This window comes from Aquila chrysaetos, chromosome 5, assembly GCF_900496995.4.
Source record: "Aquila chrysaetos chrysaetos chromosome 5, bAquChr1.4, whole genome shotgun sequence".
Classification (NCBI taxonomy): Eukaryota; Metazoa; Chordata; class Aves; order Accipitriformes; family Accipitridae; genus Aquila; species Aquila chrysaetos.
In genome coordinates, this window is record NC_044008.1 from 33,846,095 (window position 1) to 33,865,607 (window position 19,513).

Here is a 19,513-nt window from a genome sequence, read left to right on the forward strand (position 1 = left end):
TTCTTTCTAGGACAGAAGCCAAACTCTTCCATCATTCAGATGAAATTTATGCAGCTTTTCCAGACCCACAATGAAATCAGCTTTGAATATTTTTGTTCTTCTACCTTAAAGGAGAAGTTCTACCAATGGGAGCATCATTACTTCTGTTTGTTTTTTGAATTTTGACAGTGCTGAGGCACAAATCAGGATTGTATTTAGTGAAGTTTGGCTCTAACACAGAATCAATTACATCCACTTTTGCAGTATATTTGAAGTTTGTGCAGTGCGAACATAGAAACTGCTATCATACCCATGGGCTCCAGCCATTACAAAAAGCCTTCTCTGAAAGGCTTTGTGTTAACTCAACATTTCCACACTTGGCATTGCTCGTAATTAAAGCCACAATAATGGCACAGCGAAGAAAGGGTACGTGTTGAGAAAGGGAGGTTGGGACCATTCCAGCCTTTCAAGATGAGGGACAGGACTCGGAAAAGGCTCGGTGTTAAACTGTTGCTATTGTGCCCTTTGCTATTACATTGTTTAATATTAAGGTAAGAGTCTCTTTCGAGATATAAAAAACTCAGTGCTCAAAGAGACTTTGGGGCTGGAAAAAGGGTTACAATACTGAAAGCACAGCTCTGAAGAAACACGGGTATTTCGGTCCCCTGACCTTCCTCTTCCACAAAGGCAATCCTAAAGTTTCAATCTGTAACTTCATTTTCCCTCCTTCCAGCATCATGACCTGAACACTCAGTCAGGGACGGCCAGCCAAGGCCAGGTCTGGACCCGTGAACCAAGCGTGCATAGTTCAAGCGTGGTGCCTACACTGCAGCTACGGTACATAACGAACAGCAAAACTGGGCTGTTCTGCCTGCTGGGTTAGCTTCGCCCTCGGCTGGGAGAACCTCATCTGGCAGGGACCCAACCTCATAAGCTTTGCTCACGTGGGCACATCTTCCTAACGGGAATCTGCAATCTTCAATGTGAGCAAGTTGCTCCTGGATTGGACCCTAAATCATACACATTTTTAAGAGGGAGTTTAATGCATCCAAACATAGTAATATGTAATTTTTTTTTTATGTAAATAATGTGTCCCAACCTTTTATTCACTTATGCAAGTTTTTTGAAAGCACTTACGCAGATTGATAATTACCACCCAGAAACAATGTCATTTGCCCATGCAGAAGCAATCAGGCCAAGAAATCTTCTCAAAAAGTCATCATACTGAATTCCCGTACTGCACAAACTGGTAAATCCACTTACAATACGAATGCATCAGTCTCACATACGATGATCTACTGTGTCCTCAACTAAATATTTCACCACCAATGCTGATCAAAAAGCTTCTTTTGTTTTTTGTTTACGACATGCCTGGCAAGTTCCACACATAGCAACAGACTCTAATTTGAGTAATGTGGAGATCACTAAGAGAGAATAACTTGTTTTTCTGCTTTCATTCAGCAGCGCCGCAGAAAAAAAACCTTCTTAAAGCACCTGATTTCACCATAACTCCATTGCTCCAGTGACCCACTTGAATAGGAAATGGCTGGTGAGTTCCCAGAAATGCAGATCTGCAGCATAAGCCTTGGCAGAATCTCCAGGGACTATGGGATAAAACGTGGTTGATGCTGCAACACAGAACAAGCTCTACTGCAGGTCCTGATGTCAGATGCCTGCTGGGACATGACGAGGGGCAAGGGATTTGTTTCTGCCTGATTTTTAGTTCTACTTCTCAAAACAGGCTTCCATCAGCAGGCTTACCGTAAACATTAAGCAGAGAGGTATGCGAAGCCGAATTAATTATATGCTCCTTTCCTGAAAACAGTCATGGATTCTCAAATCTACATCTACAGATGAGCATTCCCACTGACGTTAATGCAGCTACTAACTCAAGTAAGCTGCAGGCATTAACTTTTGCAGAGTTCAGCCAAGGGAACAGTCTTAAAAGGCCTTGATTCATCCCATTTAATTGCACATTGCCAGAGAACAATCCAGGTATTAGGTTGGACTGCAAAGTACCGTAGACTCTACTCACAGATGCTTGACTTTCAATTTAGCAGGCTAAATCTGAACCAAACTGCTTATTAGTCAAAGGCCATCCTGCTGCCAACACTTAAGTTTATGGTAAGAATGCCCTGATAGTAGACTAGTCTTATGTGTTTGCAGAATCAGGGTTTTCATGAGGAAAAGCAACAGTTAGCACAAAAGCTAAGAGATTGTGCAGAGGACTTTGGGTCTTGCTGCTGGAGTGGGGATAGGTTTTTTTTTCACAGGATTACGCTAGATTGTAAAGACACAAATTGTAGAGGCTTCTCTTCTGATTAACTAGCTTGTGGCTCCCTGATACAAAAAAGAACAGCTCAAATAAATCATTAGTCAGTTTGATTAACAATACTACTCTCTAGTCTATAGCATTTACTTACTTCCTGGGGAGACAGAATAGGAAGAGGCAGCCGTGAAAAGAGAAACTAAATGTTATACTAATATGCTATTCAAATGGTTGACTTTTAGGTTGCCTGAGTATCTGAACACCACAGAAAAAAAAAGGAAAACTTTCCTATGGAAGCATGTTTCTAATTAAAGACCTCAGCCATACTAACTTGCCACTTCAACACTGATCAGATTTTTTCTTTTTTTGAAAGAACTTAACTGGAGAGATAATCATTTTAGTTGATTAATAAGGCGCATATCTAATTCATTGTATTTAATAGGCCTATCCCTCTGACAACTCATGAATCAATACGTTCAACCCACTGTAATTTATAGAGCGGAGCTAAGCATCTATACAAGTATTACCTTCACAGTAGGCATTGTCCTCTCGAAGGGCTCGGAAGCCATCTCGGCAGCTACAGACAGCTCTGTCATCTAGGTTTCGGCAGACAGAATGCTCCATACAGTTATGTCCTTCAGTGCAAAAGTCATGGCCTGTACAGAAACAAATATGATTGAGGGTTAAAAAGAATCCAGGGATTACAAAACATCCCTGTCAAAGACAGTCCTATCTTTTTCTCAGTTAGGTCAAAGAATACCTTTCTATTGTCCATGAGATATAGAAAAATAAATTGTACCAAGCATGAAACGGATGAAAGGAGTAGTAAAGGCCACAAGAACAGACTGTCTCTAGGTCTTCGATTCAATTTCAGGTTATGGCATTGATCTAAGGCAGCTGGATAGGAAGCTTGCTTAAATCCCCTTACTGTCTCCTTGTCATTGTTAAGTACTTTTACAGGGCACTTCTTAATTATATATTTTTTTTTATTTTCTTTTTCTTTTTTTGTTTGGACATTTATAAAAGAGCTGAATAGCTTAGGCACTCAGTAGCTCGTTTACGAGTGGTATTACTTTTTTTCCTAGCGCTTTTTTGTTCCCAGGTGTGTTTATAAAATCCTTCCACATTTAACCAAAAGTCTTTGATTAACATTGACCTGCTTTGCTTTTCTCTTCCCCTTATCTCTTCTTTTCAAGCTCCACTGACTGAATACTCTTCCCTGATTGCATCATTCTTTCCATTTCAGAGAAATTTATTTTTAAAATCTCACCTTTTAGCCATCCCTACTTCCTATTTTCCTATTTTTTCCCTTCCATTTCCTAAGTGTGACCATTTTCCATTGCACCTTATTTAGATCGGACCTTTCAACTTAGTAGGTTTTTTAAATTCCTTCTGTTTGCTCTTATGAAATCTAATGTGCTATGTTGCTGAACATCAATAAATCATCCTTTATTATGCTGAATTCAAGCTGGTTGCAGTAACTGACTTGAAGCTTCCACAATTTCCACATCTGTCTATAAAGGTGTGGAGCTTGTCTTTCTCAATTTGTTTTCTCAATAATTTCATTTGTTTAAAGTTTTCTTCTTTAACTGAAGCATTAGAATTGATCAAGCAGCAGTACTTCACTGTTGTTTTCCAATAACCACTTTCTTCTCTCAAAACCTCCCACAGAAGAACTGGGGAACGTGGGTCAGGCTCAGGGGACCAGGACCAGTGTAACAGCAACAGCTCCAGAATGCAAGCTGGAATCGGGCTGCAACACAGGCATCTTACAAAACAACAGTATTCGTTGGCAGTAAAGATTATTACTTTTATCACTCCACCTGGCTTCTGCTTCATATTTTGCTGTGAAAGAGCTTCCACCCCTAACTTCACAGAGCTAAGTTAAATGAGCACTTCAAGCAGGACGACGGCAAAGTCTGCTAGGAGGTCAGGTCAGAGAAGTGTTTTGCACTTGGGCAGCTCATGAACAGCGCGAAGCAACACAAACCAAGCAAAACAAGACAAGAGAAACAGAAGAACCCGTAAAGGCAGAATGTTTTACTACTGAGACCCAGTGACATGGTCATGATGCAAACATCACAGACCGACTGTGATATGAGAGGCTGATGTTTTTCTTTCTCTCTTTCTTTTCTGCTGTGGATTGCCTCACTGTAACCTAGAGATACACTTAGGTAATGTTACTTAAATATTATAATTCACTGTAGCTACCACAGTGCTCTTACCTAACTCAGGACATTAAGAAGCAAAAAGCTCTACACTTTTACTAACATTAGAAGGTCTTCAACACTCATTGACGACAGCAGAAGTGTGTGTGTGTCAAGAGCAACCTCTGGCCATGGCGACATCTACTCTCTGCCTTTTTGTTGTCTTCCTCATCTAAGCCTGAGTTAATGACAAAGCAACCGTCTTATTTTTGGCTTTCCTGGCCTGGATTGGCTTGTATCAGATTTTGACATTAAATAACTAGGAATATACATGTCATCCAGAAAGGGTGAGGGCTTTTCTACTGAATTTTTTGTTATCCTTAAGATTCTCAACAGTTATGTATCAACTGTATTAATAAACAAAATACATGCTGCTGAATAATAGCATAGAGCAGCTTCTTGTTTAAAGAATAAGCTCTGTAGCTCATGAGAGGCCAAGCTAGCATGGTTCAGGGAGGATTGAAAATGTTCAGGAAGCACTCATCCGACATATATTAAAATTTTCTAGCTATACCAGGCACAAGAAACACAGAATTATTTTCTCTAAGCCACTGAAGATTTTATAGAAAATTATCATTAAAAAAATCCTTTTTGTTTGTGATAGACTTCAAGACCTATCAACTTCTCTTAAGTTCTTTTCCCCTACTTTCTTATCTCTCTGCTTGATGTGATTAGTCATATACTTTGTGTTTGCACTGAGTAGCACAGAAACAACTATAGCTGCACTTTTCTTTTCAACTGAAGTATACCTAAAATCAGCCCAAGAGTCTAACATCTTCTTTCATGCCAGGTATCAATTTATCTTATTTAGCTGTAGAGAAACAGGTGTAGCCACTTGAAGATGCAATTGCTCATAGCTTTGAAGATACCGGTATTAGTCCAGATCAAAAGAGCGGGCTCAAGACACAGAACGCTTCCTGCACCTCTCTCCTTGGTAGGGATCAGGCTGGATGTAACATAAAAAGGTACGCAGCATACAAAAATACTTCCCAAAGCTTCTGCTTCTAGTTGCAGACTACAGCCCCAAACAGGTAAACAAGTCAATCCAGTTTTCGAACAACTGCATAGCATGAACAGTTCTCTGAAAGAGACATCTCAAAGCATCTCAGAAAGATGCTGGTGAGCATGGACATTTCTCCAATCTCATTTTGTTTGGACACTGGAGTGAGCGAAGAGTAGAAAATCACTAATTATGTATATAATTTCTTTGACTTTTCACCCACTTTTGGCTAGAATGAAACACACAAACATGTTTCACAGAATTTACACTACTAGACATTTTACAAACAATTTTCAGATGTCACGATGCAGATGTTACCTATTCAGTTTCCCAGTATTTACAGTGATTATCATGCTTAGAAGTGTCCTATTCAAAACAATCAGAAAAAAGTCTATATAAACTATAGGAATGGAAAATTACACTGAGCTTATATATCCGACTATTACCTTACCTTTACAGATTTTGCAGCAACTGTGAGATAAGGGGATCTGTTGAGATTCTGGGCAGTTCAAAGCTGTACAACTGTCCTTTGGAATACGCTGCATTTTGTGGTCCTGTTAAATTGAGATAACTGATTAATATCGTGAGATAAGAAATAAAGATAAATGATAACTTTAGTGGAGTTTTAGCATTATAATGCACAAACAAAAAACTACCTCCACCAAACTCCAGGTACCTTTGAAACCATTTGAAAGGACAACGTAGCACAATAAAAGCATCAGGAACTCCCCTGTACTGAAAACTTCTCAAGCAAGCAAAAGCGTGGCAATAGCTCTCATTCTTCTCTTATCTTAGCTATCAATCAACTTGCCTCAGAAGTTTCTCTTAAAATTATGCCTGAAAGCGTAACAATTATTTCTCAAAAACTGAGGCAGCAGATTCCAGAATCAAGGGTGCTCATTACAAATACTCTAAAGCAGCTTTTTATTTATACAGCAAGTAAAATCAAACTTGAACATCTCTGATCTCAATGCTGTGGTAGTAACGCTGAAGGAAACTGGCACTGATTCCGTATTAGGAAAGAGAGGGTTTCTCAGCTAAGTTTGGATCAGGCTTCTGGAAATGTCCAACGCCAAGATGGTTTCTGAACGTCTTCAGGCACTTAGTGCAGGTCACACACAATCATGGCAGTATGTCCACACAAAATATGCCTGCCTTAGCAATGCAGTTAGTGCAGACGTACCACCTATAGGCTCCCTTGGGCCCTAATTAATGTGTCTTGCAGTGCTCTAGTCATGATAAGGCAAAGACAGAAAACAAGGCAAACAACATGTTCCTCAGAGGCATCTGCCTTAAAATCAGCAATCTAGTTAAAATATGAGCTCACTGAACACAGGACCCTGTATTTCTGCGTGCAAGAAAAGTGCCTAAAATCATGCATATGCCATTGCATGTATTATTATTTTGGGTCTAGCATTTAATTATAAATCCTCTTAAAGCATGAAATATAAAGATGAAACATGAACACAATGGCCAATATCAAAATTACTGCTCAAACTTTACTTTAAATAATCTTGACAGAGAAACCAACCCTAACCTGATAATACAGTAAAGCAAACCAGCCACAGATGTGTTGTACACCAGGACAAGCAAAACCCAGCAACACCACAAAATAAAGAAAAAAAAACCCCTTTGATAGAAATAATATCAATTAGAGTAGCCTGGATTGCATTTAATTCTTTTACAAACTCTAATTTGGAAGAGAATTTTTCATTCACTTGTTGTATAATATTCAAACAGAAAAGTGTGTGCCTATAGCAGGCACAACTGCAGCAGCCAAACAAAACAAAAAATTATGTTTAAAATTACAAGCAGACAAAAAGAAGAAATTCCCAACATTGCCTTGATAACATCATCATAAGCCTTCAAGCACACAATCAGTACTTGTGCCATCCCTATTAAGACACTTTTGAGCTGGAGTCATTAATTATATTCTTTTATGAGAACTCTGGTAGTAATAAAATAGTGTCCACCTATGACTACCTAACTGACCAACACAGTTCACAGTATGTGGATTTTCTGCTCCGAATTATCATTCGCAAGGCTGTTCAGCAGAAACTGTATGTATTTCGGTCCTTGAAAAAGCAGCATTTGAATCAGCCAAAGTTGCTGCTTAATATTTCTACCAGGACAGTCAGGCAGCCCACCAGCAAACAAGTATAATCAACAAAATGCAGACCAGCAGAGCCAACAGAGACATTTTGTTCACACAATATTGTACTTGCCAGCTGCAAGAAACATGAGGCACCACCACATAACTTTTGATGGTTGTTAATTATATCCATTGACTAATCACCGAATTCATGTCCCAGGTGTCATGTTAAAAATACGAGCTCACAGTCCTGGAAAGCGTACGACTGAATTCAAAATTATTTCTGGTCAGCTTCTCCTTTCCTTTCTCAAAAGGGTTTCAAAGCACCTACTCCAGGAATTAAGCTCACAAAGATTAAAATCAACAGCAGGAGGACAACGGTCCTCGGTTCTACTTTGTAAAACACACTTTTTCATAGCTGTATGAAAAAGTTTTGAGATTTCCAGAAACTGGTCCGATAGATAGCTGCAGCATGGCCAGCGGAGTTGTTCTCCTCTCTTTCTCTGCCCTAGAAATGTGTCCTCAGGTTTCCAACTCCACCCCGAAGCATGCAGCTCTCTTACCGGAGGGAATTCCTCCCCATCCCTCCCCCGCAGAGGCAAAGCAGGACCCACGGCAGCAGTTTGTGTAATCCTCAACCCGCAGACGTCCCTGGGGTATATTTTGCCCTTAAAGTGCATTTGTGCCTGAAGAGCAACTCTGTCTGAGCAGCAGGACAAGACTGACTCAACATCAGGCAATTTCTGTTTACAAATAAAACAACAACCCTACCTCATTTCCATCACTAGAAATACCAGACACCTGGTGTGCCAGCTCTTTTCTTTCTTTTTCATCTAGCTTTTCTTCTAAGAATTATCCTGAATTTCAAATTATGGCCCCATCACATTTGTGCACCTCTCGTACCTGAGCACATAATTTTGAACAATAACATTGCACATTTGCCAATGGAAGCATAAGGTAGTCTGCTGGGTTTTTTATTACTGATGATGGAGACGATACCTAAGGAGGAAAGAATGCAGCTTGATTGTCAAGCTGCGTAATCAAAGCTCGTAGCTATGCAAAGTAAATTTATTTGCAAAATTTGATGTGGAACTCAGTAAGACAAAATAAACACGGGACCCCTTAGATGCCTTTTCTGTTGCCACTTCCTAAGGTAGACCTGTCTGTATTTCAACAGTTTCTTTCAGTGGGACTTTGATATTTCTAACATGCAAGAAATATTTTTCCCATCAACAGTATTCTTACCTTGCACTCAAACAGAACACAGTCCCCTGAGCTTGAATACACGGTTTCTCTTTGTCCTTCAAAGTAGGTTCTGCCTTCAAATACGCACACCGCTTCAGGAGAAAATAAATAAAAAGAAAAAACACAATGATTTTGTAAAAAAGTGTTAGTACTCTGCTTATAGAACTGATACATTTTCTTAAAGATAACTGCACTTCAAAATAAAAAGATTGAATCAGCTGCAAGAATATTCTAAACCCACCTGTAGGACTCTGGATATTACAAGAAAAAAAAAAAAAATCAGAGGAGAAGGAATAAAAAAAAAGACACAAAAGAACCAGAAAAGCACACATAAGTAGAAGGTAAAGGCTGTTGAAGCACTATGGAGCACAGATAGCTACTGAGAGGGCAGAAGAGACGTCACGCCAAGGGAGCTATGACTGCCTGCAACACAGGTCAGGGGCAAAAAGGAAAATGGAGCTGTGAGAGCAGCGTGAGTGGCATTAATAGATAATCAGTTTCTTGAAGAGGAATGTTGCATGATGAAGGGTGATCACTGAAGCCACGTATTCATTTGTTATCAAAGCCCTTTGGTGTTTCATCACCCCCCACAGTTATTTAAACGTTACATATTTGTATCTTGATTATCCTGGATATTTACCATTACTGCTGAAGTATATTAGAGCACATGAATTTTATTGTACAGGAGCTGACCTTCAGTGACTGCCTTTTTTTTTTTTTTCTCTTCTCACCAACAGAATAGGATCAAGTCTCCAATGATCAAATGACAAAATGACTCCCCTTGGATCGGTGTTTGTTATACCACAATCCAGTCTGGTGCCACTCCTGTGCCCTGGCAGTACTGGGTTTTACAGCAGCGTGCTGACAGCTCATACTGGATTGCTCACTAAAGTTCCTATTTGGTTTTTAAGGGTTACAGAAAATATCTTCACAGCAAACTGTCTTACTTTTTTTTTTTTTTTTTTTTAAATGGGTCCATTACTGCAATTACATTATGCAAAGTATAAAGGCTAAGTAATGTAACTGCTAGGTATAGAAAATCGGATGTCTGTCTCTGTTGCTTAGGACACAGTCAAGGCTCATCAAGTAAGCATAATCATGAAATAACAAGAGTAGGTTACCGCTTTCAAGTTCTAGATTACATGTTAGAGGTCTAATTTGCTAATCATTGATTTGGAGATGTAAATCAATTATACTACAATTCATTCACAGAGATTTATCTATTCTGTTTAAATAGACAACAATTGGTAGACAATTTTAAAATATCTAAAAGTACAGGAGTTTTTATTGCGTGACCTATATTAATTACCATTACTGCTGTTTTCAATTCTCCTCTACTTTTTTTTTTTTAAACTTGCAGCTCCTTGATTTTACAAACTTACTACTTTCTCAGCATGTAAAAAGACAACTCTTGGAACTGATGTTGAAAAAGATGTGATGGCCATAGTGACAAAAAAGCTTTTTTCAAATTCCAAAATACGCGTTATAATACCAAATAAAATATAAAGTATCTTGTGTGATATAGGTCTGCACAGCACTTTCAGGAAGTAATATCACAGCATGTTGCAACATTCTGAATCCCATGAATAGCAGAGTTTGCAGTCAGACTTAATAGAGAAAGTACAGAAAAGAGCCACAGGAGAGAGTCCTAGGGCTAACAGAATGAGAAAGTTTGTACAACATCCACAAAGAAAGGTCACAAAGAGTCAGAAAAGCTCAAACAGTGCCTCTCTCCTCTCCCAGAAAACAAGCTCTTCTCTAAGGAAGTATGTGAAAAAAAAAATGTATATAAATCTTTACTGAGGACTAGCAGATCTTGAATCCAGACAGGACAAGGCAATCATCCAGTCATATATATCACCTCCTATGTATTACAGGCCATGACACTAAACTGAAATACTGATATATTAAGCCCTTTCCCTTGCTCCATACATTTCAAGCTTCTAAGAACTATATGTGACAGGAAAAACGAAGTATGGCAATGCCTGAGGACCACACAATGGCAACGGACTGATAACATCCTCATGTTTCCAACAGGCAGACTATGCCTGTTCACAGGGAAGACAAAAGACATCAAAATGACCGTCATCCTGTCTTGGAAGAAAACACTCTCCTGAAGCCAAAATACTGTTAACAAATGAATAAGACCACCCAGGCATCTTAAAAAAAAAAAAAATTAAAAAATTATCCAGTATCCATATTACCTCAAAGCATAGTCCACTGAATCCAGTCACCTTACCAATGGCGACGAACCTCTGATTCTTCAGAAAAACTTAGAAAATAATGTACACAGCAAAGAACACATCCAGCCTAGTGTGAAATCACAAAGTTATTTCTTGACTCCACCAACAGCCTTCGGAATTCTTGGCACATGAAACCACCGTAATGCAGGGAAGCAGCATCGCAAACACTTGCTTTCAGCAAGAAAATCAACTCTTCTCCACAAAGCCTTGGAAAAAAGAAAAACTTACAAATTCTGGGGCTGTGAGATGACTCTGCCTAGAGAGCCCTTGCCCCTTTCCCATGTGTCTTCATACACTCGAAGATTGTTTCTCAAAGGCAGAGTGCATGTTTAAAGACACTTGCTTGTGTGGGTCCCAGAAGTTTCAAGCAGTGAATCACAGATGCTCGCATCTCCACCTCCACAACCACAACACCTGGCCATCATGCAGGTAAGAAAATTACATCTCTTTCATTGAATTCCCCTAAATAAACATTTCCAAGTACTGGATTTTGCTGTGGCTTTGTCAGCAAGGTTATAAAGCCCCCAGGTATCAGGGACCTGCCTATACAGAACAACCAAACTATGTTTAAGAAAAGAGAGAAAACCCAACAAACAATAAATGGCCAATTGAAAAACTAAATTGAAACTAAATTCAAAACCTGTTAACCTGAATAATCTGAGCACAAGCCCAAGCATGTCTTCTTACGGACTGCTGCTGTCATTAACCACGTTCAAAAGGGACATTTCTTCTTAAAAATCTTCAAAATCAAAGTACCTGGATTATTTCTTTCCTACTAGTGTTCTCTAAAACATGAAGGATTCCACCATATTTGGGCAGTTCCTTCCATTAAAAAGCAGCAAGAACTAAGGTACACTCTGAAGCTCTAATTCCGAGCACTATCACTTAGTTTTTCTCTTCTCATCTATGCTAATTGAGCCAAATGAGCTTACAAAAATCACACAGGCACTTCATCTATGCCAGTACCACTGGCTTCACATTTATTTAACAAGACAGATACCAGTGGGTTTAGTAATGGTCTAAGTTTGCCAGTGCACACTGTCTTTTTTTCTCCAATACTCCCATAAATGCTTCTGTCTCTTCCCTGTTGTCTTGCCAGCCCGCTCTTCCGCTGCCCACAGAGGAGGCATCCTGCCAGACAGCAAAGGGCACATTTTCATCAAGCTACCTGAAGGCTTCTAAAAACTTTACTCTAAGGTTGTCTAGTTAGGTAAGCACTGAGCAGACTTGGAAAAACTTCTAGAAAGACAAAGCTACCAATTTTCTGCTGTCCCACTTTCCTCCTAAGACAGTGGGATCCACATCCCAGGCAATGTGGAACAGAACGTTTCTCCTGCCTCCTGACAGCAACTGTCACAGCCAGTACACGTCCCATGATGGTGGTGTTTCACGTCTTTATTTTCCTTTAGAAATAAAGATATTTCAACAACATGAACATCTGGACTAGAATTGTGTAATTGGAAAGTCCGGATTTAATTTCTGCTTGGCTAGATGCTTCCCAGGATACTGTGATTAGTTTGTGATTGGTATGCCTCTGGGGAAACATATCATCTTTCATCTTCCTAAGTCCTTTTATTCAACAGACTGAGTCACAGTCAAGAAATTACCTGATGATTAGTTGTGCCAGAACTCGATAGTTATTGCCTATGTAGGATTTCATCTACAGCTGAATTACATCAACCATTTCCTCTTGCCATCAAACCTGCACATCCCCCCAGTACCTAAAACAACATATGTTTTTCAAAGCACATTTTTCTCAGAAGATGAAACAGGAAGTCTACAAAACCCACTAGGAAGTTTGGCTACTCTCAATATATTTGTATACAAAAGGTGATCAAATATTACAATATTATCAGCAAGGTCTGCTTATATCCCCACTACTAATTTACACAGGAGTAGTGATAATACAACTATTCCCTGTAGTACCATTTAACACGTTGTGATAACATGGCATCTTCTCCATATTCAACCAGCGAAAGGAATCGTTCGGGAGCCCACTGGCTGTTGTGTTCGCTCAGTGAATTATCAACAGTTTGTCAAACCAGCACTTCTGTTTCACAACCCTTTCTTCTTCCCACTGGCTTCCAAATGGCACTTTCCTTCTGCATTTCTTAAAATGTCCATGCAAAATCCATGACCCAGCTAACTCCTGCCTTCTGTTCACCGAGTTCACAGGATGTAATTTAGTACATTTTCTCACTTCTGTATTTATCACCTTTGCTATCTAGATTGTGTATGCCGTCCTCTGAGAAATGCATGTACACTTCCCTGTGGTATCTAAGCTGATTTTGATTCAGACTCATCACCAAGGAAAAGCAAAAGTTTGGGGCATTGGTGAACTCCTCAAACCACTTTATTTTCTTGTATTCATAACTGCCCTATGAGTGGCAGATGTGACTTGAAGTTTTGTGAAATTTGCCAGCAATTATGGATATACAAGTTAAATCTGGTAGTTAACTCTATGTCACTGCATTCTTTGTTCACATATTGTGGTTTGTGAGGGGAAAAAACCCCACCAAAAATTAGCATACCAAAAAACCTCCTGTCTCATTCATTTAATTTTCCAACTTCCTCCTTGGAATCTCCTTGATTACATTTGCCACTCTTCAGAGATCGAGGCTTAGGCACTGTGTAAGTCCCATTAATCCTACTTTGCAAGCTTACATAGTGCAAAACCTCTCTGTGGCTTTATCCTTAGAAATACACACAGAGATAATGGTCACCTTTCATTAATTTCTCTCTCAATGCCACACCATTACTAGGCGTTGGTCTCACCCCTTTTTCATTTATCTTTGCAGGGATTCAGGCATTATTTCTTTGCTCGTTTTCTGGAAAGCATAAGTTCCTCTGTTACTGCAGTCAGTGAGACTGGACACGTGCTTCATTTCATGCCATCTCCCCTCAACAATTCAAAATTATTCCAGATTTCAGGCTGGAAAATATATTGCTAATTTTTCCAGTCAATCACTGCTAAAAAGCTGCATATATATGCTTCTGCTTCCTCAGCTGAAAAAAAGAAAATCTGTTTTGAATTTTCCTAATGATAAGGAATCAATTACTATTTGTGTCTTATTTCTTGTTAGCCGGAAATGCTAAATGTCTCTATTACACTGAAAACACGAAGTCGTTGTTCTACAGTACTTTTACAATAATTTAAGAGCATCTGCGGTGTGAGCCACCTCCAACAACATTAACAGGCTGTTTAGTCACATTGGCAAGGAGTCAATCTAAAATTACAAATTCTTTCACCTACTTCTCATGTTTCCTGTATTTCCATCAACTGCTATGGGGAAATGACATAATTCATCTATCCCGTGTGTTCTTGCTGGGAAGTCTTCTGTAGAATTCATCTGAGCCCTAGAATGAGGGCTCCTTGAGGCATCTTTAAAGACTAAAAAAAGCAATCTGAACACTGAAAAAGCACATCAAAATGTGACTAAAAACTCTGTTTTGCTGAAGCAAACAGACCTGACAGATGAAGTAAAACTCTTAAAGTAGGCTGCTGGACAGGGAGTCTGGGAAAGAGCTTGCAACCAATCAAAGCCAACAGACTTCACATTGCACAAAGGGAGCTGTCTCCAGTTAAGGAAAGATCCAATCTGGACAACGTGTTTGATGTCAGCTTCTCTTAAAAATGGCATTATTGCTACCCATACTGCAACTTTAGCTTGGTTAAATATGGCAGCCAAAATATTTCTACTGACAGACATGCACAACTTTGGCTTTAGAGCAATGAACCATATTCTGCTTGTCAAACAGAACTGGAATATTTTGGACTAAGCATAGGATTTTGAAAACTTGGACATGACCAAAGCGATCAAAATGCCCATCCATTTTATGCCGATTTAACTATGTTGGCCACCCGATACTCAAGCAACTTTTGCAGCAAAATGTGAAACAATAAAATCAAATGCCAAGACAAAAGCCTTAGAGGGTGTCAAGAGAAGAAAAGCAATTAAGGTTAATATTAATTATATGACCACTGTATTACAATTATATTAAAGGTTTATAAATAGCACAAGTCTGCAAGACCAAAAGAACTCCAATGCAAACATTATGTGCCCACTTAATCCTCATAAAAGTAGGATTAGACATTATTTGATGGACTCGTCATGTAAGCTGTTCACAATAGTAGTGACATAGTTGTATCTCAGTAAAGGGGCAAATAGGTATTTTATCAAATGCCGACAGCTACTAATGACGGGGAAATTTCTGCTTCAGTTCCACCTTCTCTCAGCTGGACTGCTGGGATAACTGTAAAAAGTGCTTTTCTGAAAACTTTGTTAAGAGGAAAATTGTGCGGTGTAGAAAAATAAATACACACCTCCCTAAAACACCTTATATTTCATGACATGCTTAAACTTGCACATACACCCATCAGAAGGCCTCAAGTCATGGGGATCCATATGGAAGATGAAATCCAATTAATTGATTAGGACTGAGTGTTGGGAATTTCTGAACTAATGAAGAACTGCTAAAGACCTGCACCCTTTTGAGTCACTATTTAAAATCTGAGAGGTAAACAGTTATCACCCATCAGCATTAATTTACTATATAAAAAGCAGGTTGCATTCTCCATTGCCGTGCCATAAGTTAAGACCACCCACGGATGCGATGAGGGAGGACACCTACTCCTGCAACAGCCCTTTACACGGGGTAACTCTTACTCTGCTCCACAGAGACTTCAAACAGGGCGGGGGGGAAGAAATAAAGCATATTGGGATACTACCCATATTTTTGCCCAGATTTGCCAAGCAAAAATAGCGTGCACCAATTATGCATACCTTTCAACAACACATTTTTGCCCATGATTAGTGAGATGGTTGCTTGCTGCAATGTCTGCAGACACAGATCATGCGAGCATATTCAGTAAAAGGCAAGTACCTCTGAATGGCAGCACCTTCAGAGATTTTGACAGCGTTTCATTTGACAGCCTTAAAAAACATCCTATGCAAATAGCAAAACTACTCAGTTCACCGCAAAATAGTAAATGGGGCATTTCTTTGCGTGAAAATCACTTGGAGGCAACATTTCCATGCTCCCAAGCCATAGAGATTCCAAACAGCTTCTTCTCCAAAAATTTGCCCCATTATTTAAGCACCCACAGATATGGGCGTACCCATATCTGAGTGACTGTCGGGGACCCTGCTGATGCTCCCATTCTCAACCAGACTCTCCTTGGCCCAGAACAATTTCCACAGATGCTTTAGCTAGAAATTCTGCACCGTGACTTTGCTGCACGAGCCTCCATGGTGATGGCACGACTTCTTGTGACCTGGCATCACATAGCTCCATTTTACTGTATTTACTTTCCTCCCTAATCCAAGTGCTTTCACTTCCCCTACAAATGGCAGCCCCTTGTTAACTTGGATATTACAGTAATAATCACGTATGCCTTATTTGCATTATGGCACAGGCCAGTCTAATGTGTTTAGACGTTCCCAGGAGTGGATTAGTGCACAGATGGAGCACCGCATCTCTTGCTGTTGTTAGATCTCAGTTCTTTCCAAGCACCTGTATCAAGGTCCACCCAGCAACTGAACAGGGTTTCATGCTCCCAACTCTTCCTCCAAGCGTTTTTGTTCCCGCATAAGGAATCTGCCCATCCTCCCATCCCTCTTCCGAGATGCATCATCTTCCTCCCTCACTTCAGCCGGAATGACGGGATTAGTTGGCATAATCACAAACACTCCGGAGAACTCTACTTAACGTTCTTAAGCTAAGTCCTTAGCATTAGTTCAGCAAAAGGTTTTTAACACAGACAGCAAGATAAACACATTTTGGAAATCTTGATTAAAGTCAGTTATGCAAATGGGCTTTCCAAATTTGTTATATACTCACTCTCATCATTCATTATCAAATAGCATTTAATCAAAAACTAATCTAAAAAAAAATCAGGTGCTACCAATAGAGTTGGAATTTTTCAAAAGACAACTTTAAATAGAAACCTATGTACCCCTGACATCACATCCCTGTTTCTCAAGGCTGCCAGAAGTTAGTATTATCCATTGTGCATTCCCAAACAACCCAATACTTCATGTCTAAAGTCAGTTCAGGATTTGAAATAATTAAAAATGTAAAAGTGGCTGGAACAGATGTTCACAGATTCTGCTTTGTCATAGCTAATTTCTCCAGAGTGCATCTGTTGATGCTCCAACCCAGTCACAGAAAAACAGTAAGCTAGAGTTCATACCAACTGTTAATGGGACTATTCCTTTTTTGTTTGGGAACTAGATCAATGAGGGAAAGCCTCAGAGTCACTGATAATACAAAAAAAATTATGTATTATATCTATGTTAACACTCCTATTGTCTTCAGGGGGACCTCTCCAGACATTAGACTCAGATTTCTCGTGCTTGTGCGACCAGGTGTTTGTCTATATGGGGCTGTGGTGTATGCCAGTCTCTAGGAGAGCTGCAATACTTTCATCTTACTGATGTCAGCCAACTCACTTTTTTTCCTTTTCCTTTGTCTACCACTACCTTTGTATGGAAACCAAGAATCGGAAAGCACTGTTAGAAAAAAGATTTCATTTTCAATTATCGCCTATTAGCATCAAACCTGCGTAAGGCAAAGTACAATTCTGCAATTTCAACGGCACAGAAAAGAAATAGGTACATCTTTAACTGTAATTCGTTTCATTACCAAGAACCTCAGAAATGACTGCACTGGGTTAAATGGCATTAAGAGAAAAAGCTTAATGAATTTTATGAAACCTGTTCTCATGTTTTTCATTTTTTTCAAGCCCTTGAAAACCTGAGAGAAAAACAGTAGTTTGCATTGACAAATTCTTGAATTTGTTTTCAATATATTATTAGCAAAGACCTTGCTTTCTTTAGCTGCAGAGATCTAGTATGGATATTTAGTAGAATTATAAAGGAACAGTGGACGTATGATGATCAAACTTGACAGATAAGAAATTTGGGGTCTTGTCCCAGCAAGAACAAGTACTGTCTTTCCTGTGGAACAGTCTAGTTTTCTTAGAGGGAACTTTATTGGGACTGAGAAAATGAACCCGCCTGTGATCACATCACCTCAATACATGGGGAATACTTCAGTATTTCCACAATAAACGTGAGGAGCAAACAACCATAATGGTTAAACAATGCTAATACAATGGGAGTAAACATCTTGAGAGAAAGAAAAATTTTTCAAATCTTGAATAAATATCAGTAACTCGGTATGTATGCAGGACACAATCCTGACTATGAAACAAGGTATAGCCCACAGTGCCAACAGCTCCAGGTCAGAGCTCATGAACGTCTCGCCAGAAGTGCAGAGACACACCTGAGAGAGAAGCCTGACAGGACAATGACTCATTTATTTAAGTTTTCCCTTACTCTCCCCGCATCTTTTTCTCTATATGCAGTGTCTTACCCTCTTCTCTTACACTTAAATTGCCAAATCCTGCAGAACAGAGGACTGTCTTTTGTGTGTACAGTAACTAGACTGATGGCTCTTCGTAACAGCAGGGTTTTAAAGGTACCTTAGTACAAATAATAGCGATAACAAGTACAGCTACTTAAATAAATTTGCTCACTGCATCTACCCACTTCCAAGTCAACCATGGTCTGCTAAGAACTGCACTCTAAAAGGCAGCATCCAGTTTGTTTTGCAATATGACCTTCAAACTTCTGGCAGGGGAAAAAATGCAAAGGGCTGTCATTCCCCAAGGGAGACAGTTTCTTCTGTTCCACAAAATATTTTATTTCAACAGCCACCTTAGGATTTTATTTAACAGACCTTGACATCTGTCCACATATGTTTAGAAGTTAGACTTCAAAACATGGAATTTTATTGGAAAGAACGAAGGACAGGGCTCTTGCTGTCCGTGATCAATTGTCAGCAAGAAAGAATGATTGCGACTTGCTTTAAACAGTAGTGGTAAATAGCTTCCTAGATGATAAAAGACTGTTGCAAGGTACATACAGACTAGTTTTCAGAGTACGGCAGAAGCCAAGGTGAGGATTTTTAATCTGTTTGCCCACACTGTAAGAATCAACCTGTTATTTCCATTGAGTTTTCACGGGACTCAAGATGTCACACCGGGAACAGAAGCAAAGGTGCAAATATGTGAATCAAGATGGTTGAACCGATGCATGAAAAAAAGGATGCGATTCCTTTATTTATATGTCTATTTTAATTTTCTATTTTTTTTTTAAATGTAATCACTTATTCCCACATTTCTTCATAGCAACTCTGCAGTAAAATACTGCAAAATTAGTAAAATGAAAAATTAGTGGTTAGGTGCTTAAACCATACTATCAAGTCTATACATACAGAGCCACAGAAGATGTTGGACAAGATATAAGCATTCTGAAATCATATTCTACTACTATTAAGAAGCCTGTCTGAGAACTCACAACAACCATATGCAAGACTGTTAACTCTTTTATGCTATACTCAGATTTGATTTCTCATTTAGGTGCCTTGAGGATCTAACAAAGCTTATGGCATGATGGAAACATCTACAAAACA

General features: G+C 39.3%; 1 protein-coding gene across 1 annotated transcript in view; it reads right to left on the minus strand.

The window, feature by feature from the left end:
* Positions 1 to 19,513, minus strand: part of NELL2 (neural EGFL like 2) — a 155,662-nt gene that overhangs the window by 80,827 nt on the left and 55,322 nt on the right. The window contains exons 10-12 of the mRNA XM_030015236.2: positions 8,793 to 8,884; positions 5,907 to 6,009; positions 2,776 to 2,904 (exon numbers count right to left, since the gene is read on the minus strand). Of these exons, the coding sequence (XP_029871096.1) occupies positions 2,776 to 2,904; positions 5,907 to 6,009; positions 8,793 to 8,884 (324 nt within the window). The remainder of the gene's footprint in view (positions 1 to 2,775; positions 2,905 to 5,906; positions 6,010 to 8,792; positions 8,885 to 19,513) is intronic.